The sequence below is a fragment of the Aphelocoma coerulescens genome, chromosome 4, assembly GCF_041296385.1.
Source record: "Aphelocoma coerulescens isolate FSJ_1873_10779 chromosome 4, UR_Acoe_1.0, whole genome shotgun sequence".
Lineage (NCBI taxonomy): Eukaryota > Metazoa > Chordata > Aves > Passeriformes > Corvidae > Aphelocoma > Aphelocoma coerulescens.
In genome coordinates this window covers 52,933,065-52,960,654 of record NC_091017.1, presented here as the reverse complement: position 1 = coordinate 52,960,654, position 27,590 = coordinate 52,933,065, and the positions used below count along the sequence as shown (strand labels likewise).

The window sequence follows — 27,590 nt, the reverse complement described above, 5'->3', positions numbered from 1 at the left end:
GTTCCTTCCACTTGCCATCTTCTTTCTAATTCAGATTTGTGACTTCACGTTCATCTGCATGTTTTCCCTCTCTCTGATACTGAGCAGTGGAAGGATTTTGATAAAAAAAGACTCTCCCTCTTTTCCCCCAGTTAGAATCTTGGCTTCTTCTTTCATGCCTGTGGCAACTAGCCTCTTGTATTTTAATGTACTGGGAGTTGTTCCTCAGGTGACGTAATCCATACACAGATATTCCACTCCTAATGCAGTGATGTGTCCTCTTTCTTCAAAGCCTTTCTGACTCAGCTGTGTCCCAGTGCAGCATGCTGCAGCTTGCCCCATTTGGCTGACATCATATATACTTGTAGTCACAGCAGTCTTCCTGCAAAAGCTCTGCCTTTTTCTCTGCTGCATCTCAGGAGAGCCTCTGGCTGCTCTCAGCCTCATGTTGGTGCTGCTGTGGTATAGTTAGCAAGAGCCAAAAGAAGGAAATATTAGTGGCTGCAGCAGAATCATAGTGTTTGGTCTTCTTAGTGTTGTTTCAAAGTAAATCAAAGCTCCTGAGCTCCTTTTTATATACTATTTTCTTCTACTTTACCTTGTGTCACTGAGTTGTAGAGTCTTTACTCTGTTGTGGAGAGATTGGAGTATATGTTTCTGGTGTGTTAACATTTGTAGTATGGGTGGTAATTGTAAGTTGTCAGCTTCCTCAATTGTTTTTAACTTCCTGTTTTGAGAGAGTTGATTATTAGTGGTTAAAGATGTATGAAGTTATGCTGGTAATCTTCAGTCTTGGAGTTGCTGTGCTGCTTATCAGTGCTGTTGTATTGCTGTAGAATGCATTGACAGGTACAAATGGGATCTCTTCTGGAAGGTTCTTCAGCTAAGGAGGACCTATGTCTTTTGGGTCAAACAGTTTGATAAGGAAGACCACTTAGCTGTGTGAAGTTATTTGTACATGCTTCATATATATCTGTTCTTTTTCTGATGGAGGGAAGAGAAGAAGAGGTAATAGAGGCATCACTCTGATTCTTAGCCTTGCTCTTGGTCCTTTTGGTTTTTGTAAAATCCAAATTAGGCAAAGCAAGTAGAATTAAGTCAGTCACAAAACTTGAGATTGGCTATTCTTTGTCAGGTGGGATATTAAGATCACCGCTCTATAATGAGGCTTCATAATTGCATGATGTACAAGAAGCTGCCCTGAAAAAGCTGTTTTGTCACTGCATCAATGTACATGTGTGTGTTGAGAGGTAGTGGAGTTGCATGAAATACGTATGTTCTCAAGTTCTATCTTAAAGTCTAAGTTATGAAACAAAGACTGATGAAGGAAAACAGTTGACTGGGAAGAGGTGGAAGAATATGCAGTATATATTTGGTGAGAAAGGGAGGTGGAAAAGAGGGAACTGTGTGAGCCTGGATTGCTTCAGTAAATAAACTACTTGTGAAACAAATGCAACAGTTGGGAATTCCTGAAAAGAATGAGTTGAAGCTTAAAATACCAGGTGCAGTTTTGATTAGAACATTCTTTTAGGTTTGTTGAAGGTACCCCTTTTGTGTGTTTCTCAAAGAGAACATGCACTTTAATTTCTTGCCTTTTATACTGGGTACTACTGTAAACACTTCGAACGTGCATGGAACTTGTCAAACGCAGCAAGGCATGTCAGCTATCCAGAGAACTAGGAGTGAGTCTGGCCTGTACTGGACAAAATTTGGCTTTGTTGCCTTTGACACTTCTTTGTATTGTATAAGCATACCTTAGGACAGAAAAGAGTACAGGCAAATACTAAAAAGACAATAAATTTAAAGTGTTAGATAGTAAATGTTAAACATTACTTTTAATGCTATGGAGATAGTCATAGAAATAAGAGAAAGTGGCATCATTGTTTACACAACTGTGAAAATTGAGCAACTCTTGTGCTTTTCAAGGATCTTCAGGGCTATAAATACATGAAGAGTTTTAGCATTTCTTCTAGGCTGAGTGCCTGTGAAGATTGTGGGAATTTCTACAAAATCAGCTATAACAGACAACATGATATTGGCCAAAGCATAAATCCCTTGAACTACAGTAAGTGGCAGTGAGTATTTGGACTGTAACAAACAGCTTCATTTTTGTTTTAAAACCTGGCAGCCAATAGATATTTTCTCTCCTGGATTTGCAAGCATAGCTTGCTAATTTCAATGTTAGAGTGTTTTGGAGCTTGCTCTTAACAAAGATGACTGTTTTTTAGACATGTTTCTTGGGAAGCTTTTGTAAGAAGTGAACTTAATGGTAGTAATTACAAAAAATCTCTAAAAGCTATTGTAACACAAACAGAGTTCAAGTTCTAGTGTTACAGATGAGAGATGAAATAATCTTGTAGAGATGAAAGTTGTGGGAAATAACTTCTGTGTTGATATTGTCATTGGCATAAAGGGAACAAGTTTTGTTATATGTTTTGTACAGAAGCATGTCTGATTAGACTGTCAGGCGTTCCTCAGTTACGCTGTATGGCATACAATCATACTCACTTGGAATATGAAGTCTGCCATTACTCCTAGAAGAAACTCGTTTAGCTGTTTCTACACATGGCATAATCTCTAGTTAGCATTGTATGTCTTGCAATTCACTGTTGTCTTTTGCTGAACCACACTTCCAAGTTTGGTTCTAGTCCAAAGTAAGGCTTAAAGTTCCCTGGTTTGAGTGTGTGATTGGTTATGACTTTTCCTTTAATCTGTCTGTTGAGGGAGGAGATGTTTTCAGCTAAATTTCTACAGCCTTTAAACTGGACTGCTACTTTCTTCAGTCATGGAATGCTGATGTTAAAATAAATGAATGGAGATGCTGACAAAGCACATCTGCCAGCACATCTGGCAGAACAATATAATCTCGTTATTTTTCTCTACTCTCCTATGTGCATTATCTCTTTTTCCTAGTTGCTAATGCTTGATTGTATACCTCCTTAGGACAGAGATAGTCCCTTTGTTCTGTGTTCAAAGAGGACAAAAAGATCAGGTGCTAGGATAGAAATAATAAATAAAAATAAATTGTGTATTGTTCAAGGCTACTGAAACAGTAGTTGTGTTTTGTGTACTTTAGCACTGCTCCTTGGCTACTAAGATGCTTATTGCTTCCTTTGTTTAGGAAAACAAGAGTTCTTTATTGTGTAGTGCTTAATTTCCTTCCTTCAGGTGAATCTGAAAAGATTAATCCTCATTTGTAGGTTTATGTGACATTGTGAAATTGTCCATCTACATAAAGTGTCTGAAGTCCTTAGGTAGCCATATGTTATCACTGTTATACTCTATCCAAAATGATTAATTTTAGGGTCAAATCTGTGCTTTCTTTATCTTTTGGGATTGTACTATAGTGTAGGTAGAGTATAAAAACAGAAACGGCATACTATGTGGTATTTTCTTGCATGCTGATCTTATGCTCATTTGTCTGTTCTCATAAATTATATATTTTCTCTCTTTTCCAGGTTATATACATCTCCAAAGAAGAAACTGAATCCAGTGCAAAAATGTATCAGTCCATTAGTTTGGTGCAGACAGGTACTGGATTACCCAAGTCCTGATGTTGAATGTGCTAAGAAATCACTGATCCACAAGCTGGAACAAACAATGTCGGGTGAGTTTCTGCACACTAAAACCACTGGGTTGTGTGTATTTATTTTGAAACAGAGTCAAAATTAGCTGATGGTTGTGAGATAAGACATCTATCAATTACTTGTGTCTAAAGCTTTCATTATGGTTTACAAACAGTCATTAATTTCTACTCATTTTCTGGATTGTATGAATGAAATAAAATGAAAGAAGGCATTAGATCATGAGTCATGATTTCAGAGTTCTATAATACCTGCATAGTTTGGTCAGATGTTTTCAGGAAAAAACAATGTTTTTAACTTGAAAGTTTTCTTGGTTTTTTTTTAAATAGAAGCCTGTATTAAGGTATCATAATTTTTAGGTGCTTGTCAGTATGTTAGCATGGAACTTGGTTTTCTGCTAGATTACCTATTTTATTTCATCTAAGGAAATTGAGGTTTAAATTTTTGCATACTTTGGGGAGATGATATTGATTTCTTTTCCTTCCATCCCCAGTAACTTGAGATCTAGTTACAGTCACATTAAAAAAACCCCAGGGTTCATTATTCTTCCTTAATACTAACTAGTTGGTTATAGTCAAAACTGGAGCATGTTTGACCCTGTGAGAATGAAAGTCTGCATTCTCCATCCTTCTCCTACCAGCCTTTTTTATGTCAAACCAGCAGCAAAACGCTGAAGATCTGATTAGAATTCTCTGTCCATCTGGTTTCTTGCTTTATTTTATTTCTTTGTTGGAACGTATTTTTTTTAAATGATGCTGAGACAACTTACTTTCTTGCTATTAATAGCTATTCTTTTCCTGTTCCATCTTTCTGTAGTCTGCTACTGCTACATGTTTAACTGTTATCTTCAGGAATTAGCAGAATGGTTGGACTTGAGCTAAGGGTGTATGAACATGCAGTTCCAGTAGTGGTTCCAATGGCCACCGCCTTTCTATGGAACGTAAACTTTGTGCTGAGTTTATTTGACTGTAACTTTTTTCCTATCCTTGTATTGTTTTATGGAGCAATTCTGTCTTTATTCTGGTTTGTGCTGAAATTGTTCTTAATAAAATTTGAATCTGTTTTTTATTCTTGTAAAAATTATGGGCATAGTGGTGAAAGTGCCCTTAGTGTGAGTCACCTACGATCTTTCCCTATTTTTTGTGCTTTTTTGTGCTGCCTGGACAAATGTCTAATAAAAATGTACCTGAACAGTTAACATAATCTATGGCTTGGTACAGGCAAAGACTGAGATTCTAAACAACGAAAAGCACTCAGATCACAGGCATTTATGAATGATGATACAAGTTTGGGAATCTGAATACCACTGAGTATTTAAGAATGGATAGCAGTTGATTGACCTAATTCTGTTTCTGGTTTAACTTCTTTCAGAACTGAGTAGAAGTGTTCCAGAAGTACCACAAATTCTTAGGGTATCTTTAAAAATTCATAGCTGAAGCAGAATGGCAGGAAACTTCCCTGTGAAATGGACACATTTGAAAGTTTTATCAATGTCCTGGGTTGAGGTGTATTCTATTACCATCCTCATGAGCTGTTGAAATCAGGTGGGGCAGTGTCTTCCTTGCCTCCTCCCCCCAGACTATCTTTCTGTTAATGGCCCATCATTGTCCTGCTGCATGACTCAGAGATAACTCCCTCCGGACTATCTTCTGTTAACGAGCCTAATCAACACCTGGCCTCATGACTCATTACCCCATTGTGAGATGCTCCACCCAGAGGGAGGAACCAAGCATCCCATCATGGATATAACTGGGACTCTGAGCATCAAAGGGACTCCACTGGATTTCCAGAGGACAGGAGCTACACAGCCACCGCTGGATTTTCTGAGGAAGAGCAGACCCCTTCTACTACAGGATCACCACTTCAGAGGATTGCAGCCACCATTCCACCAGACTGCTACCACTACCCTGCCTAATAGGGACTCAGGTTGTATCTTGACTCTGTCAGTATTTTCTTTTACTTTCTTTTCCTTTACTTTAATTTCCATTAAATTGTTATTCTGACTTGGTGCCTCTCACTGGTTTGTTTTCAAACTAGCACATAATTTGGCGCCCAACGTGGGGCCTGCTCTGAGAGAAAGTCAGAATTACAATCTTGTATTAACAGAAACCTATTCACCATGGTGCTCAGCTTGTCTGCATGGGTTCTGTATCTTGCTCTCTATATTTTTCCTCACATGGGGAACTATCTGCCTGTTGTGTTACTCCTGTTAAAACCAGGGACTGGTATGAGAATTGCTTTATTGGTTTATTATGTCTATAGCATAATAACCTGCGAGGCAATGAATACCATTCGGAATATACACTCAGTTTTGTTTGGCTTTCCTAGTCTGGGCTCCTCTGTCTGGGATCTCTTCAACAACCGCACCCAGCCCCTGGTGGGAGGAGTAGAGAGTGGTTTCTTCCAGCCTTTCAGGCCAGGCACAGCAGTTTTTGAAAATATTGAGTTCCCTCTGGATGTTAAGGATGGTATAATCTTCTTGTCAGTTCTATTCTCTTTTTTCTCCATGGCCTGCATTGTGTACACCATGCTTAGAAACAGAACGCTACTTAGTGTGGTGCAACGTCTGCTTGAGGAGGAGGTAAAAAGGAGCAAAGCAGCAAATACCATGTCTACACAGACTGCCACACAGAAAGGAACCAAAAGCAAAGCAACCGCACCCATCTCTACGCAGACTGTCACAAAGGAGAAAGGAAGCAAAAGCAAAGCAACCGCATCCATCTCTACGCAGACTGACACAGAGGAGAAAGAAACCAAACGCAAAGCAACCGCATCCATCTCTACGCAGACTGTCGCAGAGGAGAAAGAAACCAAACGCAAAGCAACCGCATCCATCTCTACGCAGACTGTCGCAGAGGAGAAAGAAACCAAATGCAAAGCAACCGCATCCATCTCTACGCAGACTGACACAGAGGAGAAAGAAACCAAATGCAAAGCAACAGCGTCCATCTCTACGCAGACTGACACAGAGGAGAAAGAAACCAAATGCAAAGCAACAGCGTCCATCTCTACGCAGACTGACACAGAGGAGAAAGAAACCAAATGCAAAGCAACAGCGTCCATCTCTACGCAGACTGACACAGAGGAGAAAGAAACCAAATGCAAAGCAACAGCGTCCATCTCTACACAGACTATCACAGAGGGGAAAGGAACCAAATACAAAACAACAGCGTCCATGACTACGCAGACTGACTCAGAGGAGAAAGGAACCAAAAGCACTGTCAGCGTCCCCATGCAAGCCACCACTGAACCAGAACAGCCCTATATGGCCAGTGCGTAAGTCCAACGGAGAATGGAGACTGACGGTGGATTACCGTGGCCTGAATGAAGTCACGCCACCGTTGAGTGCTGCTGTGCCGGATATGTTGGAACTTCAGTACGAGCTGGAGTCCAAAGCAGCGAAGTGGTACTCCACTATTGACATTGCCAATGCCTTCTTCTCCATTCCTTTGGCAGCAGAATGCAGGCCCCAGTTTGCTTTCACTTGGAGGGGTGTGCAATACACCTGGAACCGACTGCCCCAGGGGTGGAAGCACAGTCCCACCATTTGCCATGGACTGATCCAGACTGCACTGGAAAAGGGTGAGGCCCCAGAACATCTGCAATACATCGACGACATCATCGTGTGGGGAAACACAGCAAAGGAAGTATTTGAGAAAGGAGAGAAAATCATCCAGATTCTCCTGGAAGCTGGCTTTGCCATCAAAAGGAGCAAAGTCAAGGGACCTGCCCAAGAGATCCAGTTCCTGGGAGTAAAGTGGCAAGATGGACGACGTCAGATTCCCACCGAGGTCGTCAACAAGATCACTGCGATGTCTCCACCGACCAGCAAGAAGGAAACACAAGCTTTCCTAGGCGCCATAGGTTTTTGGAGAATGCACATTCCTGAGTACAGCCAGATCGTGAGCCCTCTCTACCTGGTTACCCGCAAGAAGAACGATTTCCACTGGGGCCCCGAACAGCAGCAAGCCTTCACCCAGATCAAACAGGAAATCGCTCATGCGGTAGCCCTTGGCCCAGTCAGGACAGGACCAGAGGTGAAGAATGTGCTCTACTCTGCAGCCGGGAGCCATGGTCTGTCCTGGAGCCTCTGGCAGAAGGTGCCTGGTGAGACTCGTGGCCGACCACTGGGATTCTGGAGCCGAAGCTACAGAGGATCTGAAGCTAACTACACTCCCACAGAGAAGGAAATCTTGGCCACCTATGAAGGAGTCCAAGCTGCCTCAGAGGTAATCGGCACAGAGGCACAACTCCTCCTGGCACCCCGACTACCAGTGCTGGGGTGGATGTTCAAGGGAAAGGTTCCTTCCACGCATCACGCCACTGACACCACATGGAGCAAATGGATTGCTCTCATCACACAGCGTGCCCGTATTGGAAACCCGAATCGCCCTGGGATTCTGGAAATTATAACAAACTGGCCTGAAGGTGAGACGTTTGGATTATCTTCTGAAGAAGAGGAAGAGCAAGTGACTCGTGCTGAGGAAGCCCCACCATATAATGAGCTACCGGAGACTGAAAGACGTTATGCCCTCTTCACTGATGGTTCCTGCCGAATTGTAGGCACTAACAGGAAATGGAAAGCTGCAGTATGGAGCCCCACACGGCAAGTTGCACAAGCTACCGAGGGACAAGGTGGATCGAGTCAGGTTGCAGAGCTTAAAGCCGTCCAGCTGGCTTTGGATATTGCTGAACGAGAGAAGTGGCCGAGGCTCTATCTCTACACCGACTCGTGGATGGTAGCTAATGCTCTGTGGGGATGGCTGGTTCGCTGGAGAAAAGCCAACTGGCAGCGCAGAGGGAAACCCATCTGGGCCGCTGAGATTTGGCAGGACATCGCCGCCCGAGTAGAGAAGCTGGCCGTGAAGGTTCGACACGTGGATGCACACGTACCCAAGAGTCGGGCTAATGAAGAACATCGCAACAACGAGCAGGTGGACCGAGCTGCCAAGGTGAAAGTATCACAGGTGGATCTGGACTGGCAGCACAAGGGAGAATTATTCCTAGCTCGTTGGGCCCATGATGCCTCTGGTCATCAGGGGAGAGATGCAACATACCAATGGGCCCGTGACCGAGGGGTGGACCTTACCATGGACAGCATTTCACAGGTCATCCACAGTTGTGAGACCTGTGCTGCAATCAAACAGGCCAAGCGGGTGAAGCCTCTGTGGTATGGTGGACGATGGTCAAAGTACAGGTATGGGGAAGCCTGGCAAGTTGATTACATCACCCTTCCCCAAACTCGCCAAGGCAAGCGCTACGTGTTGACCATGGTTGAAGCAACCACTGGATGGCTGGAGACCTACCCTGTGCCTCATGCTACAGCCCGGAACACCATCTTGGGCCTGGAAAAGCAAGTCCTGTGGAGACATGGCACCCCGGACAGGATCGAGTCAGACAACGGGACTCATTTTAAGAACAGCCTCATCAACACCTGGGCCAGAGAACACGGTATCGAATGGATATATCATATTCCTTATCATGCACCAGCTGCCGGAAAAGTTGAACGCTGCAATGGACTACTTAAAACCACCCTAAAGGCACTTGGTGGGGGGACCTTCAAAAATTGGGAAGTGAACTTAGCGAAGGCTACCTGGATGGTCAATACCCGAGGGTCCATCAATCGAGCTGGTCCTGCCGAGTCTGAACCCTTACACACAGTGGATGGAGATGGAGTCCCTGTGGTACACCTGAGAGGTATTTTAGGAAAGACTGTTTGGATTAATCCCACCTCAGGCAAAGGCAAACCCATCCGTGGGATTGTCTTTGCTCAAGGACCTGGTTGCACTTGGTGGGTAATGCAAAAAGATGGGGAAACCCGTTGTGTACCACAGGGAGACCTAATCTTAGGTGAGAACGGTGTGTAGGGTTTCATTGTATATATATATATATGTATGTGTGTCTAGAGTTTAAGAAGGTATTGATTTGGGATGATGTAGATGGTAATAGAATAAGGGGTGGATAATGTCCTGGGTTGAGGTGTATTCTATTACCATCCTCATGAGCTGTTGAAATCAGGTGGGGCAGTGTCTTCCTTGCCTCCTCCCCCCAGACTATCTTTCTGTTAATGGCCCATCATTGTCCTGCTGCATGACTCAGAGATAACTCCCTCCGGACTATCTTCTGTTAACGAGCCTAATCAACACCTGGCCTCATGACTCATTACCCCATTGTGAGATGCTCCACCCAGAGGGAGGAACCAAGCATCCCATCATGGATATAACTGGGACTCTGAGCATCAAAGGGACTCCACTGGATTTCCAGAGGACAGGAGCTACACAGCCACCGCTGGATTTTCTGAGGAAGAGCAGACCCCTTCTACTACAGGATCACCACTTCAGAGGATTGCAGCCACCATTCCACCAGACTGCTACCACTACCCTGCCTAATAGGGACTCAGGTTGTATCTTGACTCTGTCAGTATTTTCTTTTACTTTCTTTTCCTTTACTTTAATTTCCATTAAATTGTTATTCTGACTTGGTGCCTCTCACTGGTTTGTTTTCAAACTAGCACAATCAAACAATGTGTTTAGGTAACTTTACCTATTTTTTTTGTTTTCCCCTAGACCTGAGGATCTGCTTCTGGCAGTGATACTTGCAAGAATACCACAATTCATCTATAGTACTAATAGGTGGAAATACTTACAGTAGAAAAGATGGGCACATGCTGGTTGGAGAAGATTGCACGTAAAAATGAATTTTTAACAAAACAGAAAATTGTCCTTTAGAGCAACCAGCCTCCTTTACAGATTTAGGGTAGCAGGGAGCTCCACTGGAGAAGACAAGTAGTGTTTCATGTAACTTTGTGTGTGTTTCCTACTCCGCAACTTCAGGAGTATCTTGTGACTTGCATTTTGCATAGTACTTGTACCTCATGGACCCATCACCTAACCTATTAGTAGCTACTGGTGCAGTTCATCGATTCTGGTCCCAGTCTCCATGGATAAGGCTTTTTACACTGCTTAACTTTCCTGAATCCTTGCTGATGATTCTTTTGCATTGACTATTTTTACATTGTCAGTTGCTGTTGTTACGTCTTTCTAATCTTAATATCTTTTCCTCTTTTTCAGTCTCAAATGTACTCTCGTCTTTCACATTTTCTTCTTTCATTATATTTTTCATTGCATAATAATAAAGGAGGGAAGAGCAGCTTTCAGCTCCACGCTACTGAGAGCAGTTACTGATGGACAGGGCCTTGTCAGTAGTTAGTTCAGGTTCACAACTGTAGAGCAAGTCATGCTCAGTATTGGAAGTGTGTTCAGACTAGAGGGAACTTTAGGTATATTCTGCACTCACATTTTCCTATTTCCTACAGCGAAAGCGAGATTCATGACCATTTCAGCAAAATCACAGCTAAAAGGAATTAGATGCTGCAAACTGTTTCTGGATGTTATAAAAGAAAATTTACGTTAAAATAAAGCTGTTGATTGTCAACCCTCCCGTCTGGCGTTTTGAAAGCTAATGTGCAATCTTTTGTAAGCCACTGTTTCATCTAATATTAGGATCATTTTAATGTTCAAATTAGTTACCTGTCTTGTTAATTTTGTCTGACGCTCCTAAGACCTTATCTCTATTTGTAAAAATAGCAATGTCTTCCTGAGTTACAGAAACCCCTGTAGGAAAACCTTTAGGAATTGTGGTCCAGAAAAATGGTTTGAATCCAACTTTTTTTTCCTGGGAAAATGTATCATGCTGAAGAAGGTTCACATTAGCTACGATGCAAACTACTGTATGTATCAAGTCTTACCACATACTAGAGCAAACTTTTTATATGTAGCAAAAGCATGCTAAGTTTCATCCCAAAAAAATCTGTGTATGATCAAATACTTTGTATCATTATGGATGTATACAAAGAGCCTGTTTTGAAGGCTATACAGTAGTACAATTGTTTTCTAATTTGTGGTTAGTATTTTACAATACTTATCTGTATAATAAATACAGAAGAAAGAACTTTTGTGCAGACTTACATTTTAGGGATTTTTAATGATATTTTCAGCAAGAGATGAAAAGTAAATTTTTTTTTGGTGTGACAACAAAGATTCAATTGGAATAGATGCTTTGGGGTTCCTTTGTGAATGCCAGAAGTTGTTATCAAAAGCCTCATCATAATCACCCAGCGTAGAGTGACTTGTAATTGCTGGTTTTGTTTACTGAGCTTTGTAATAAAATAGAGATTTCCCTTTTGACACTCAAAATAAATTGAAGGTACCTCATGAATACTTGCTAGAATTCAGTGAATTCACAAATTGCTAAAATTAACACCTATTATCTAAGACTTGCAGTGGAAGCTGGAATATAAACCTTCCATCCTTCATCTATAACTGTCTTTTCACTCTAACTAAAACACTGGTAATATTAACTGGTTTAGAAAGGATCTTTACATGAGGTGTAATTTTAGGAATTTGCTGCAAAGTCAGCTTTAATTTCTGCTGCTTTTGCCTCTGTACTACATTCTGCTATGGGCTAGGTTGGACAGTATGTTTTTTTGGGGGCACTCTTAAAAACTGATTAAATGATGCAGTCAGTTAAAATACTCTAGATATTTTTCAACTTAAATCTACTTCAGTAGGTCAGATAATAGTGCAGCCCCACCATTGTTTGCACTGGACAACTGAGGATATAGTGACCAAGAGCAAAGTGGGTGGGAGGAGCAGCCAAAGCTTTGCTGCTGAAAGCAGCATTTCATGCAACTGTAGTCTGTTTTGGCTTCTAATATCAAAGCAACAATAATTTTTAGTAAGGAAATTTGGGTTCAATTACTCTGTTTTTTTTCTGTCCACTGCTATCAGTAGCCTAATTATTACATTGAAGCCCCTTTTCACTAAGAGAAATGTCACACAGTATTTTTTAATAGCTTACTTTCAGCAGCTGGGTGAGCTGCAACTAAAGCTAATCTGGATTTATGTACTATCAAGTTGGGATTTCTAGCTTTTTCATCTTAACATTTTGCAATTTAATTTGTTCTTTTATACACTTCTCTATAAATACACTTCCAGCAGTGAAGGAGCTGATTTTTAGCAAAAGTGTGTAAATATCTTTTGGATCCCACTACCCCTTTTGAAATTCCGTTTTCTGTTATATTAAAAATGTAAATTTTTGAACTAAATAGTCAATTAAGTAACTAAACAAGTAATACACTTGACAACCAGTGGAATTGCAGTATCTTACTGTTTACCATTGTTAATGTTCACCAGTGTTTAAAATTCATCTGAAAATACCTCAACATTGAAACATGGCAGAGGAAAGCACCCAGTTTAGATCTTATATTGCATATGAGGCCGAAGCCTATGGTCAAAAAATCCCAAGTCATTAGAACAGAAGGTTAACAGGAGGAAATAGTCAATTTGCTTTAGTCTGGTAGGTTCATAGTACCCAGAAATACAAACACAAGCATTTGCCTTACTTAATGGTTTTTCATTTTAGCATTTGCTTAGGGAAATTTTGTAGGTGATACTGCTTAGTTGTGTGGTGCCAGTCTTGGGGTTACTGTGGAAGTATTGTGTGATCTAGACAGGTCTGAGAGTTCTGGAGAATGTGACTTCGTGGTGTGCTCTGGTTTGTATGTAATTGAGTATAGGATATATGTTAGTATAACTGAGGTACTACTGCCCTCCTGCTTCCAAGCACCTATGCTGGGCATCTCAAAGACATCAGCTGCAGTGAGCTTAGATCTGACTTCTAAAAGGAAAAGACTTTTCACTATTTTGTCTTGCCCTCTTCTCCCACTCTTTTTGCATTATGGTTATATCTAGGGGTGAAGAAAGCAGTGGGAAAACTTCGTGGTGACTGAAGTTTTCTACTTGAACTGCATAGTAATTAAATCACATGGAAGACATAATACAGTATCGTATTTGGTTTTCATTCATTTAGTATAATTCATCACTTTTCCCCTCTTTCCTGCAGCTCTCAAGAGACAGAGTTTGTACAGCAGCCCTTTCAGTGCAGTCAGTTACGCAAGTTCCTATAGTCCAAATACCGGTAGCCCCTACAGCAGTGGCTTCAACTCTCCCTCCTCAACACCAGTGAAATCTGCTTTAGTGAAACAGCTCATACCTCCTGGTACCTCAGGTAAGTCAGTGTGTGTCTGGTCTTTTCCTTACTTCCTCCTTTTCCTTTCACAAACATGCTCAGATAGACAACATTTGCATCAAACTAGAATAAGAAAGACTCCAGAGTTTTTCAGTGTTCTGTAGGATGTATTTAAGCTTTTTCGGAAAAGCTTTTTTACATACTTACTGTCATGAGATACATGTAAAATGTTTTCTTTGGGTGTCCGTGTCCCAGAAATCACTGATACATATTAGCAGTTAGACCAAAACACACAGAGTTCATTCTGTGGACTTCCAAGTGGCTTCTGGAATTCACCCTGTAATTGACAGGGGTGTAAGTTCCATGGTAGGTGTTCAAAGGCTAGGGGTTGGTAGTTGTGAAGTCTTTTCAACTATCCCATTGTTTACTAACTGAAACGTTTGGTATGCAGTGTATCCATCAGTACCTCTGAGATGTGAACAGTATAATACAAGGAAGAAGCACGCATTGCAGTTAAGCATTCCATGAGACTTTGCAGCCAGCAGTGTAAGCATTAACTTCTGGCAATATTTTGTACTTTTATTCTGCACTGTAGACACTTCCTCTGCATGAGAAAAATTGACGCCTGGAACGTATCTCTACTCTGAAGTTAGACTGTTGGCTTATTGTATATAATTTGAATTAGCTTACAGGGAAGGTGAAAAAACATTACATTGACAATCCAGCTATCACTAATTCACTGTGGACTTTTACAGAAGCCTGCACTGCACGAGAGCCATTACCCAGTTTTTGGTTTAATCTCGGTAGCTCTGCTCTGCATTGTGCTACAATGACATATCTGCCTGGGGGACAGAGATGTAACAGGCAATGGGGTGTCAGCCAGAAGGCAGCAAACAGGAAGTTTTTCCTTGTTAGTTTCCATGTTACAGTTTAGCAAAGGTGTGTAGGTGGAACAGGTAGTATTTTCAGATAAACTGTATTTTAAGCATTCCAAATTGAATCAGTTCATTGGATCAGCAAGTCCTTATTGTTAAGAAAGATACAGTCAAACTTACAATATTACAGGGTAGTATGCAGAGATGAGAATGAAAGCACAAATGGAACCAGGTATGCAGTTGCTTTTTTGTAGAGCTGTGCAAACTTCTTAGCAGTTGAAACATGGTATGATAGACCAAATTACATGCCACTAATTTGTTTTGACACTACTGCAATGATTTTATAAAGTTGCCCATTTTTAGAAGGTAATGGCTAAGATTTGTAAGTTACATTTTCAACCTAGGTTTGCAATAAAATAATCAAATGTTTCAAATGTCACATTTGTCTCAGTAGCAATCTCTTCAGACTGGTGGTTCTTTTACTAGGAAAGGAAATGCAGTTTGCCTTTGTTTGTTTGTTTGTTTTAATAACAGCAATTCCTGTTACTTTATTTTCTTTCCACAGGTCATCTTAAAATTTCAGGAGATAGAAATCCTCCGCTAAGTCCACAGTCCTCTCTGGACAGTGAATTAAGTGCATCGGAGATAGATGAAGACTCTATTGGGTCTAATTACAAGTTAAATGATGTTACAGATGTGCAAATTTTAGCACGAATGCAGGAAGAAAGTAAGTGAGCGTTTTTTTCCTGAAATCAAAGTGGAGCTGTTGGGGGTTTTTTTAAATTGAATAATTGCAGTAGCACTTTTAGTAAGATTGGAAAAGGGGTGTAGATTCTACTATGGATGTACAAATATAGTTCACTCGAGAAAGCTGGTTAAGGACTTCAGCCACCAGGCTAAGGAAAGGAAGTTGCTGTGTGGAAGTTTTCTTTAGGAACAATAGACTAAAAAATGCTGGAGAGTATGAATTTTTAAGATACAGTATTTGCTAAAAGAATGGTTGTTAGAATTGACTACAGCCTATCACCATTCTTCTCAGGAGATGGTGCCTTCCCGATGTAATCCAGTCTTGTTCACATCAGTGCTTAAACCATAATTTAAATCACTAAAACGTAAAGTCAATATGGCAAAGAATAGCTAAGAAAAGCACCTATATAGATGTCTCTCTTTCATTAGAACTTTAGTTGAGACTGTCTTTTTGTCCCTCTGAATTTGCAGAAAGTGGTAGTAATTTCATTTGTCTAACTAGGTGGTCTCTAGACTGTTATTGCTCATCCTTATTGGGAAAAAAAACCAAAACCAAATGCCCAATATATGTACTTTTTAATAAATTATATATGTGTATTACGCTAATGTATAACGTTCACAAAAATACACAAATATACACAAATTTATAATTAAAAAAAATATGAAATAAAGACAAGATAAATGCTGTTTTAAAAATACTAGTTGTCCCGAATTTCCTTCCTGTATGCCAGTGGATTGGTTTGCGTATCCGTAGGGGTGTTGGCACCATGCTTCCGAGACCACTGATCTAACAATTCCAGTTTCTCTAGGCGTAGCTTATCATGTTACTTTTTTGGTTAGATTCACTAATACATTGCAAGAGACTTTTGTTGTGGCTGCTATAATTGTTACAGGATGTTACATGATACCAAAATTATGATGTAGCCTTTGTTGCTGGTATCCAGCCTGGGAGAGGAGATGAACAAGTACATACACAACACACCTAGATTGATGACAGCTGTACTAGGAAAAGGAATGAGCTCACCTACTTATTTCCGGTCATTATTAGCTGGTAGATAACTTTTTGGTACTAATCAGAATTTATTAATGCCTCCAATAACAGGAGTTAAGGTGAGCCAAATTTGAGTTTGAGAACTGTGCAGATATCTGTGTGCACTGTCTCTAGTTTGAACCATTTGTGGGCTGGAAGCAAGTAAACAACGTTTTTGTTGCCAGGCCTGCGGCAAGAGTACGCAGCCACAGCTTCTCGGCGTAGTTCTGGCTCCTCTTGCAATTCCACCCGGCGAGGCACGTTCAGCGACCAAGAGCTTGATGCACAGAGCTTAGAAGATGAGGAAGATGGCACACATCACACAGTGCACCCTGCTGTTAGCAGGTTCTCACCATCACCTCGCAGTTCTCCCTGGCCTTCACCAAAACAATCTCCAAGAAATTCCCCTCGCTCCCGATCACCTGCTCGAAGCATAGAGTACAGTAGAGTGTCACCACAGCCTATGATTAGCCGTTTACAGCAACCTCGTCTTTCGCTTCAAGGCCATCCTACAGACTTGCAAACTAGTAATGTCAAAAGTGAAGGTAAAAAACTGCTCGAAATTCATTACACAAGTAGTTGCGTAGTTTCTCTAAAGGAGTTCCAGCAGTGTGCAGTCCTAAAACTATGTGCCTGTGTAACATCATGGTTTAATCTCTGAATTGCTGAAGAAATCGCAGAGCAAGCAAAGCTGAAGTTCTCTGGGACACCCTTACAGTCAGATGAGTTGATAGACTTATATTTATTTTAGATCTTACCCAGTCAATGGGTATAATTGAGTTTCATAGTGACCAAGGTCTATATTTGGCAGGCAAATGCACTAAAATAAAGCAGGAAAACTATCATTTACTGCTAGGGTTAGGCCTTGCAGATGACAGAATAAAACGCAGAGGAAAGTAACTGTGGTCAGATAAGAGTACTGTGGCGATTTATACATGCCTGTAGCCTGTGAGGCAGCTGAACGCTTTCTTCTGGTTGCACAGGACTCCAGAACTTTTCAATCATGAACATAGTCTTAAAAACATTAGTACTTAACCTCATGCATTTGTTGGGTATTTTAGATATCTCAAGCTGTGAAAACTGCTGCATAATAAATAATAAAGTTTGCAGTAAATTCAGTGCAATTACACTATATTGGCATAGAACAAAATAATATAATCCTGATACGATTTTCCTTCTTGAATGTACTTTCTCCTGGTAGCAATCTGGCAGAAACTCCTTTTACTGGGATGAAATTTTGCAAGCATATTCCCATTTCAACAAACATCGTTTTTATCTGGCAAGTAAGATTTTAAATTTAGAAAGAATATACATTTAGATATTAAGAATTCCTCTTATTAGTAATAATGGTTTGGGGAAATTTTAGGTATCCAGGAAAATGTACAACACGAAAGCTAATGAATTACATTTTGACTTAATTGAGAATTCTTTTCCCATTCATTTCTTAAAATGAAAGTCTTAATGCATGCTAGATGAGCTGCAATAAAAATATCCTATGAGAGAAAAGGTACCAAAAGCTAGTATCCCACCTACCAGAAGTATCAAAATAGAGTGTGTGATCATGTGTTTCTGAAACACTTCCAAGGAATTATCTTGCAGTGGTTTTTGTGCAGTTGAGTGTTGCTTGGTTATTCAGAGTTGATCATGCAGCAGCCAAGAAGAGTTGTTCAGGTTTTCTCTTTTGGTTTTTTTTAATTTTATTTTTCTAGAATGATTGGAGGGAAATTTGGTTGACAGGGTTCAACAGTGTATCAGCTGCAGTGCAAAGCAGTGCAAACTGCTAAGGGCAGAAAGTACACTTGTTGGAATATTCAGCTAATGCAGGCTTAGTTTTGTTTTCACTTTTAGTGCTTGTGCATGGGTAACATACTTCTTCCCTGCATCCCTCTTCAGAATCAGGTTGGCCACTCATCCTGTCAAGGCATCTGCAGTCTTCTGTCCGAAATATGTTACCAACCCAGCTCTGCATGGGTTGGAGATACACAGAATGTCATTAGACTTGAGAAATACTTAATGGCATCTTTCCATATTCTGTGAACAGTGGTACAAATATTAGAAGGCCCCTGAAGTATCAGCATTAGCTGAGTAGATAAGTCAAGTCATATGTGAAAGATGAAGCATAACTGGACACTTCAATAATTTTGAATGCTGTGTATGAAGAGGTTCTTTCCAAGTGGGTGGTTGTTATTTGTTGTATAAATGGACTGATATGGGACAAGGCAGTCTCAAAAATTTACTCAGACAACTATGTTGCTTTTACTCTTCAGGCAAGCATTTTGTTACAAATAACTTTGCAGGTAAATAATTTGAAAACTGTGCAAAACTGCAAATTAAGTTTGTCTGTTCAGCTTTCATAGTAGTACAACAAAAGCCAGAGAACCATAATCCAGATGTGTTTCGATTCCGAAACACAATATGCTTGATTTTTTTCACCATAGGTGAAAAATGTTCATTCTTGCCTTTTTAGATACATAAGTATTTTGTATGTGATAGATTTGAGAAGAATTAATGTAACAAAACACACTTTTAAATTGCAGTGTAGTTTTAAATGGCTAATGTTTTGTGTCACATTTGGAGTTCAACTATGGGTTCTCAATCTGACCTTTGTCCAGCATCAGATGACACGTTGTGGTATCTTTGTATTATTTCATACAGAAAAACTAAGGCGTAGTCTTCCAAACTTGTCCAGGACATCTAACATCCAAGCTGAGTCTGTGAAAAACAGCAGAAGTGACTCAAACTTCCAAGTGCCAAATGGAGGAATACCTCGCATTCAACCTCAAGCCTCAGCCAGTAAGTACCTTTAGTGCTACTTCAATGTAAATTTCAGAATTAAGTGATGGTACTCGGCTGTCTTCCAGTCTCATGGCAAAGCAAAACATTGCAGGCCACACTGGAGATGCTAATTTGATTTTTAATCAGGCCTTTGTGAATCTGTTTTTATGGTACACAAAATACTCAAAAAACATCTGATTTCTTATTAAGGTGGCATTCATAGTTTCCTAAAAGTATATGTAGAAGTAATATGAAGAATATAAATATAGTATTTGGACATGTCAGAAACTGTTTTCTTTCTAGGCTCTGAAAATCACCTAGATAATGTTAATTGCTTTTTTTTAAACTAGTAAAACATGACCTGAAAGTGTTCATTTCAGTTTTATACTTTAAATTAACTCTTGTCTGCAGTTTCTTTCCTTCTATTTTTTTTTTTTTTTGGCACATGGATTATATATCCTGTTGCAAATTTTATTTACTTCAAGTGTCAGTTACTTCCTAAAAAAGGTTTGGATGAACCTGTGTCTCACAAAACACGTTAGCCCATGGCTGGACTCCTGCTTCCTAGTTTGTCCAAAAGTGCTGATATGAGAATGCTGCTATTCTCACAAATCTCTTAAAAATGGTGACCTTAAAGAAGCCAAAGCAAATGAAAATTAAATATTCAGTGTTTACATGTCAATATTGCCAGGTCCTGTTGTTTAAATATTTCCTGACCATTTTTTTAAAGCAAGTTTCTGAATTTAATAACTTTGTGTGACATTTTCAAGGGAAGAACACATTATGAATATTATTATGTGTAGAGCTTTGAACTATAAAAATGCTGTGATAAAAGTTCATCAGTAATCTAAATATTTGACAGGAAATGTAAAATAATGTTTGTGAATTAAGGGGTATTTTACCTACAGAACAGTGAAGGTATTGTGGCATACCTAATTGGTTGTCTTAAAACTTTCAAAACAATGTGCTAAAGCTACTGCATACAGTTAAGTACAGAATAAGGAATACAGACCATGCCAAAGACCACAAGATTTCTGTCTTTGTACAGACTCAGAGCAGATGTAAGGGTTGTGTGGGCAGTCAGTCCCAGGTGTGTGATACTGTAGTAGATAGAAGTTAGTGTGACTTTACCATTGTTCATGTAAGTTACTCCAGCATCCTTTCACCTTGGCCCTCTTCTTCCACCTTTTGCAGACACTCTGGTGGAATTTCCAGCTGAAAGGACATCAGTGTAGTTCAAATGCATGACTGTTATGTGTTAGACAGGCTTATCAAAGTATAAAGTACTCGAAACAGTTGGACAGCAGGTCTACAGATGTGCTATTTCAGTGATTCGAAGAATTCTCAAAATGACCTGAAAGAAAGTGAAGGAAAAAATATTTTTAGTAAAAATCTCTACAGATATTTTTTGGTGCTTTACAATTGAGTAAACTGGGAAGGGAAGAGCATAGAGAGCAATTTAGTTAGCTAGAAGGCTATTTCCAGAATTTAAAGTATATTCATGGTTAAACTTTCTGGAAAGATCAGACAACAGAAGTCTCAGTATTCAATATTTAGTCGATTACTTCACTGCAGGAGCCAAAGTGGTGTGATTGTGTTTATATTTCTTTTTTCAACTTGTGGATGCATTAAGAATTACTAGGTGAATTTGCTTCTCTTTCATAGACTATTTCCCCAAATGTGAACCACTCTAGACCAACTTACATTTAAATGTAAGTTAAGTATCATTAATAAAGGCCAGATTTCTAGCTTTTACAGTTTCCCTGCTCTTACAGATGTTTGTCAGAGTCTTGCTATTGACAATCGTAAAACGGTTTGTGTGTGAAGTCAATGAGTAAGTATCTTTGCTTAGTCTGGATTAAAAAATTTTCTGCAAAACTGTACATTGTATAAAAATTTCCAGAATTGTGTCCTTTTTTATTGTATACTTTCTGTTTTATTGGTTTTATATTTTGTCACTTTGCACAAAGCACTGTTAAATTGCAGCAAATTTTTGTTTTCCCTTGGCAATTATTTCTGGGTATTGGGATTTGAAGCTTCCTCATACACCTGCTAGTTTTGCATGAGCTTACCTTCGCAAGGATGCTGGCTTGCCACCTGAGGTCACTACTTTGCTCCTTGTCAAAGATTTGCGGTTCATAATTTACTTGCACATTTGCTGTGGCTGCAATACTGAACTTGCTATGGTTGCTGGCATTCAAAAATGAGCTAGGAATCCAGTAAGTTTCTGAAAAGACAATTCCTCTTACAGTTTTATAGCCAAATTGTATTCGTTTGCTTACGGAAGAGAGGGAAGACACATATGATGTGTTTAGAGGTACAACTGTAAACATGAAAACATTGGCATTTTAACTTTTAGCTGCAATGTGGTGAACAATCCAAATTGTTTTTGAAAAGAGACTGAATTAAATAGCAGTTGTAACAATTAGAATCTTCATTTACTTTGATTCTCCATGCCATTCTGCAGAAAATACTTTTTTATATGAAAGCTAGTACGTATTTCACCTTAAAACACTGGAAGATACGGTAATATGTGTGTTCCCCAAGGAACAGGTATTATCTAAAGTGTTAGTGATGGGAAATCCCTGCATTGCAGTCCTACACCACACAGATTGTACAAAGCTGTAGAAGTTGCAGGGTGGCTTCCATGTAGGAGCTACCTGTTTTTGCATTGTGTGTGATGCTTTTGTACTTAGTAGAACTATGAGCACATGGATGCTTTTAAGAAGAGCTAAATACAAAGCTTTCTCAAAGAGCTGTAGGTTGTTCAAACTATCAGTAAAGTGACTGGTCTGCTTGCCATGATCCAACTGCTTGGCATGTTCAGAATAGAAGGAGGAAGAGTAAGTTTTGAAGAAACCAAGTAGTCCAGTTCAGCTGATCAGAAGTAAATGTAACTACATGTATTCAGCACGCAGCAGTTGTGACAGGTAATGTCACAGCACATGGAGCACATCAAGAGCAGCAAGTAGTGTGAATAAACATGCACTGGGCACTTATCTCAAACTGCATGTTTGCTCAGCATTGCTCAAATAGTACTGCCTAAGCTCTTTTCAGTGATTCGGTGCACAGAAATGTGTTGCTGTTGAGTGTCTTATTTCCTGGAGTCTCCATTGAGAAGGAAGGAATTTGATATGTGCATATTTTAAATCCTTTCCATATCATCCCACATCTCTGACTTGCAAGAAGTGTGAATAATGATGAGGGAAGGAAGTTCCGTGAGCAGTAGCATATTGAAATCTTAGTGAATTAGGACAAAACAAATTCAAAATATGAAGGAAGAAGTTGTTCTTCATTTTGTGTGGTATAACAAAAACACTGATTCAATAAAAAATAATAAAGTGGAATATTTGAGGACTGAAGCAGTCTGGCCAATGGACTGCTTCAGTAAATTTCTAGGAATTATGCTCATATTTAAAGATCTTATTATGCTTAATTGGCTGTTCACATGTATGCTTTAGAAAAAGTTTCTAGGAAGACCATGTGCCACTTGAGTTAGAATTACATATTGCCACAGGCTGTTTTGCATTAGATTCTAGTTGGAAGAAGGAATAATGTTTTTATTAGTAGAAGGCACAGGCAGAATTTTACTGTGTTGATGAACAATTTAATTCCTTTTTGATGTTTGTTGAACATGACAGTTTTAGTTAGTTAGTAAGACTAAACTAACTAGACTGTCTAGTCATAATTTCAGCATGATGTTAAAACATGTGATGAATTTTTTATAATTCATAAAATACTGTGTATTTTGCACTGACTGAAGGATAGGAAAGGTGATAGCAATCATTATATGCTATCAAACAAAAGGATTAACATTTTATTATCAGGATTGGAATTGTTCCTCCCCTGCCTTCTTTATAGTGATACTCACTAGTTGGTGATGGAGTTATTGAGCTTCCTTACTCAGGGTCAGGATCTTTATGCACAGCTGTTCCCCCATCTTTCTTCCTTCTCACTATGGAAATAAGCCGTGCTAGTGCAATCAGCTTTATGCTGGTATAAATCTTCATACACTGAGATAAGCAGAGATGTTTATTCATACATTATCATTTTACGAAGTCTCTGTGTAGTCAAAGCTTTATTTCACTGACTACTTTCCTCCTTCCCCCCCTTAAATATGCTGCGGTGAAAATAGGCTGAGTCAATGCGTTCCTTCTGGCAATAAGTAATTCTCTCCATGCCAAGATTCTGCAGCTCTTGGAACATTGGCTTCCTCTTGGTAACTGGTAGGTAGTGAGGTCATTTCAAGGCAGAACCAGCCCTTGAATGTTACTAGACAAAAGGCAGGACAAGGGAGCAAAGGAGCAATAAAAACCAATTTCCATCATGCTGTGTACATGCTCGCAGCTGATAAGTCTTAGTGTTAAGTCTTCATTTTAAGCTTAAGTCCTCTTGCATACCTTTGGAAGAGGGGAAAAAAAAGACATCTCTCAAGAAGGCTTAAGTCTCCATAACTGAAGAATACAATTTGTTTATATGATGATCATATTAGACAAAGATTTCTGCTTTTGTATAATGTTAGAATATTTTTTTGAAAACACTTTTTAAATGAAAAAATTAGTCTTGCTAGGTCAAATATGAAAATTTAATTTTCATCTTTGTATCTAATCTTGCTCTCATATTGCTGTAGCATGTTTGCTAGGTGGCTTGTTCTCCCTTTGGTGTTTTAATTTTTGTTTTGCATTTCTGGGCTTTTTGCCCTGCAAGAAGCTTTACTCTTATCAAATCTGCGCATTTTGCACTGCAAAATTTCTGACACACTCCTCTGTAACTCTTTGCCATTAAGAGCAAGCACCATTCACAAAACCCCATCACTTCCAGAGTCATAACAGCTTTTTTGAGTGTTTTACTCACACTGCTCCTTGATGCTTCACAAGTGGATGCAATTCTGAAATTCCCAGTAAATTTAGTTTTCTTATCTTCTTAGACAAATATAACACTTCTTGTCTTTCAACAGCTCTGCAAAGGCAGAAAAATTTGCCTCGTGCTGCCTTCAAAACCAAACAGTTTCTTCAAACTCCATCTACAAAAGGAGGTAATTAACTTACAACCTCTTATCAAGCTCCAGCAAATCTCAAATAATGGTTCACCTGCATTAAATCTCACATGTTCTAGATTAGTAAACTTGATCTTGAAAGTACTGTAGAGATTAACCAAGTGGTCCTTGCTGTATAAAAGTTAACTTCTTTGTCTAAATATTGAAAATAAACTGTTATTTAGGAGATTGAATTTTGAGATAAAAACCCAAGGAATGGTGACTTTCTAACATTTATCAGGAAATACGGATTAGAAAAGTAGACTCCTAAATGCATATTCACTAGGGCTGTATTTGTATAGGAATTTTTTTATTGAAAAATACAGTTTTTAAAACAAAAGGTGTAAAAATACTCATACAATCCTTTGTGCTGGAAACAAAAGCTAACAAATTTATCCTTGAAAAGATGAGCATGGACTAGCAACTTATTTTGCGTGCACTTGTGCTTTCTCTTTTCTTCACAAAACCAGAAGGTTAATCCCAACATAGATTAATTAAGTTTTTTTTGACTCAAGGAATTAGAGACTCTTATATAATATTCCAGTTTGCTAATGGCTGAACTTGGCTGTTTGTTTTTTTTTAAAGAAGATAAATATTGAGTCTCTAATCCAATTAGACAAGTTTTATCTGATTTTTAATCAGCTTTGGCAGCCTTGTATGTGACACTTCCTCAGTTTCACATTTAAGGTAAACAGTGATTCTGGTTTTAAGCATAGTTGGTCTGTTGTCTATTACAATCAAGAAGATCTCATTGTAAAGATCATATTACACTCAAGACTAATTCATGAGTTTATAGATGCTAGAATTTTTTAAGCGTTGTAAGAGTCATTTGTGCAGACATGAGGGTGGCTGACAGAATGTATGTGTTTCTCTCCAGGGGTTTAACAATGCCAACTCCTTAGAGTCATCTTCATGCCATGCAGAAAGCTTTAGCAAAGTATGATGACTGTGAAACAGATTCACATGTCCTAAGAGGAAGTCTCTTAACAGTTTTCATACTTCATACCAATAGAGTAAAGTTTGCACAATGTTCTGCTTTGGCATAAGACCACCATCGCTATTCCTCTGCAGAGCTTTCTTGGCTTTCTTTCCAGTTGGCCATGCCTTCTTCTGGATGTCTGGAACACTTATTAGGTCAATGGCCTCATCTGAACCTGTAGGACTGTACAGAAAATTAGCTTTTATTTGAGTTTGTATTATTTGTAAAAATGTATTAAACGTTAGAGAATGAGGAACAGTACACATTGCACTGCCAGTTATATATTCCAGTTCATGGCTGTTGTCATTCCTTACTGCAAATGAGGACCCTTTCAGTTACTTGCTTTGTCTTTTTCAGTTATTTGCTATTTTATAGTCCTTAATGTGTTGGTTTTCTTTCTTCTGATCTGAGATCCTTATGAACGTAGAAGTATTTAGCAGTAATGAAGCAAGACTTTCCTTTCAGAAAAATGAACAGCTGAGCGACAATTGATTTTACCTTCTTAAAATACTGATCATTACGTAGCTTGACACCTTTCACACACACTTTGGCTTTTTTTTTTACCACTTTGTGGTAACATCTCCCCAGCACCTTCTCTTCTCCAAGCTGAAGGCCTCCACCTCTCTCTTCATAGAGGTGCTCATCCATCCTCTGTACCTGCTCCAACAGGTCCACATCTTTCCTGTACTGAGATGACAGATCCGTTTATTGATTCTTTTAGTTATACCTCATCTGTTCTTTCATGTTGAGCTGATTCACGTCATCATAATGGCTGTGATTTAACAATTGCATTAGAATTTAATCTGTTTTCAAGTTGGTGTGCAGCAGCTGGCCTTGGAGTGCAAGCCAAATAAGTTTGCAGCTTCACAGTATCTTACTTTGCCACATGGAGATCTCGTGCTCCATGCCCACAATCCAGGACAGAATCCAGAGAGGGTAGGACATCTAAATGTCATGACTGCACCATGCTTCCTTCCTTTCCTTCCTTTCCTTCCTTTCCTTCCTTTCCTTCCTTTCCTTCCTTTCCTTCCTTTCCTTCCTTTCCTTCCTTTCCTTCCTTTCCTTCCTTTCCTTCCTTTCCTTCCTTTCCTTCCTTTCCTTTTCTTCCTTCCTTTCCTTTCCTTTCTTTTCTTTCTTTTCTTTCTTTTCTTTCTTTTCTTTCTTTTCTTTCTTTTCTTTCTTTTCTTTCTTTTCTTTCTTTTCTTTTCTTTCGGTTGACAGATGTTTTAATTGTAGTTGTTTGTAGTTTACTTTCTAAGGATATTGAGTTGTATAAAGTTATTAAGCACTACCCTTACATGTTTACATGTTTTTGTTAAACATGGATCAGCTAAATACTATACATGGGTACGCAATTATCAAATAGTCTGTGAGGCAGTACCTCACTCTTTATAATCCTGTCTTACAGATAGGCCAAACTGACTATAATGAATATCCAAAACTGCTCTGAGACCAAATTCTTTATCTGTAGAACAGAATTATTAGGCAGTTTGCCAGACTGCATCATGTGGACTGCTCTGGAAGACAGTTCATTCCTTTATGTACAAGAATGAATACAGTTCTCAGCAATGTCTGCAATGCTGTGCTGACAGGAAATGTTTTATGAATTGACAGCTCAAGTTTGCAGCATGGTTAAAATATGGTCAGCAGAAGGCTAAAGAGAATGGAGAAGACTGATTTACTGGATCCTTACTTCTGCTGGGAATGTGACAAGCTTTTTTCAGTTGCAACGTTTTGTTGCTTATATTCCATACCTAAAAACCTTTTCTCCCTTGTGCCTGTAAGAGGCCCAAAGCTGTATTCAGTGTTTATACACTGGCATTGCTCTGTTGGTAGCTGCTAACATGGTGCTGTGTTTGTGTTCCAACCATTGTAATGAGAAGTTCAGTGATAAAAGCTCCCTATATTTACACTGTAGAGTCACTTGGAAATTCTGCAGATTTGATTGCATCAATGTTACAGGCAAGGTCACATTTTAAAAACTTAGAATCTATCTTAGTCCTAGGAGCACTTTGATGCTCTTCTTGTCCAGTCATTCTGTTGTTAATGCTTTCCTTAATACATACTCTGGCTTGACGCCAGCTTTTTTTTTAAGGTTTTTTACTTACTCTCCCTGCCACTTAGCAACTGTCATGTGTTTTTGACCTCTCTGTCACCTTTCCTTGTCAGCTTTTCCCATGAGCGGTTTCATGCTGTGTTTGATACTGCTATCAGGGGAAAGGCCCCCTTGGGTAATGCAGAAAGGAATCAAATCCAATTCACATCTGTAATGAGGTACATATTAATCTTCCTAGACATTCCCTATAAGAAGCGGCTTCAAAATACAATCTCAAAACTACCAGTTCCTCTATACCCCATTTAGGATTACTCGTCTCCTTTCTCATTCCTCATGTTCTTAGTGGATCTACCTTGAAAATGATAATAAAAGCTGTGTTAAGGACCAGCTGCTTTATGTACAACAGCTGTTAAAAACAATACAACTTTGGTCTCACTATAAAATGTTTATTTAATGGAGGAAAGAACAGTTCATGCAAATTTACTAAATGCAAACATGTTT

The 27,590-nt window shown here is 39.2% G+C and overlaps 1 protein-coding gene across 2 annotated transcripts in view; it reads left to right on the top strand.

Annotated features, from left to right (window-relative positions):
* Positions 1 to 27,590, top strand: part of SLAIN2 (SLAIN motif family member 2) — a 39,779-nt gene that overhangs the window by 6,452 nt on the left and 5,737 nt on the right. Inside the window, exons 2-7 of one of the 2 annotated variants that reach the window (XM_069014165.1) lie at positions 3,438 to 3,586; positions 13,467 to 13,631; positions 15,033 to 15,194; positions 16,430 to 16,789; positions 18,900 to 19,037; positions 23,977 to 24,054. In XM_069014165.1, coding sequence (XP_068870266.1) covers positions 3,438 to 3,586; positions 13,467 to 13,631; positions 15,033 to 15,194; positions 16,430 to 16,789; positions 18,900 to 19,037; positions 23,977 to 24,054 — 1,052 coding nt within the window. The remainder of the gene's footprint in view (positions 1 to 3,437; positions 3,587 to 13,466; positions 13,632 to 15,032; positions 15,195 to 16,429; positions 16,790 to 18,899; positions 19,038 to 23,976; positions 24,055 to 27,590) is intronic. The other variant, XM_069014166.1, reaches the window with a different exon arrangement.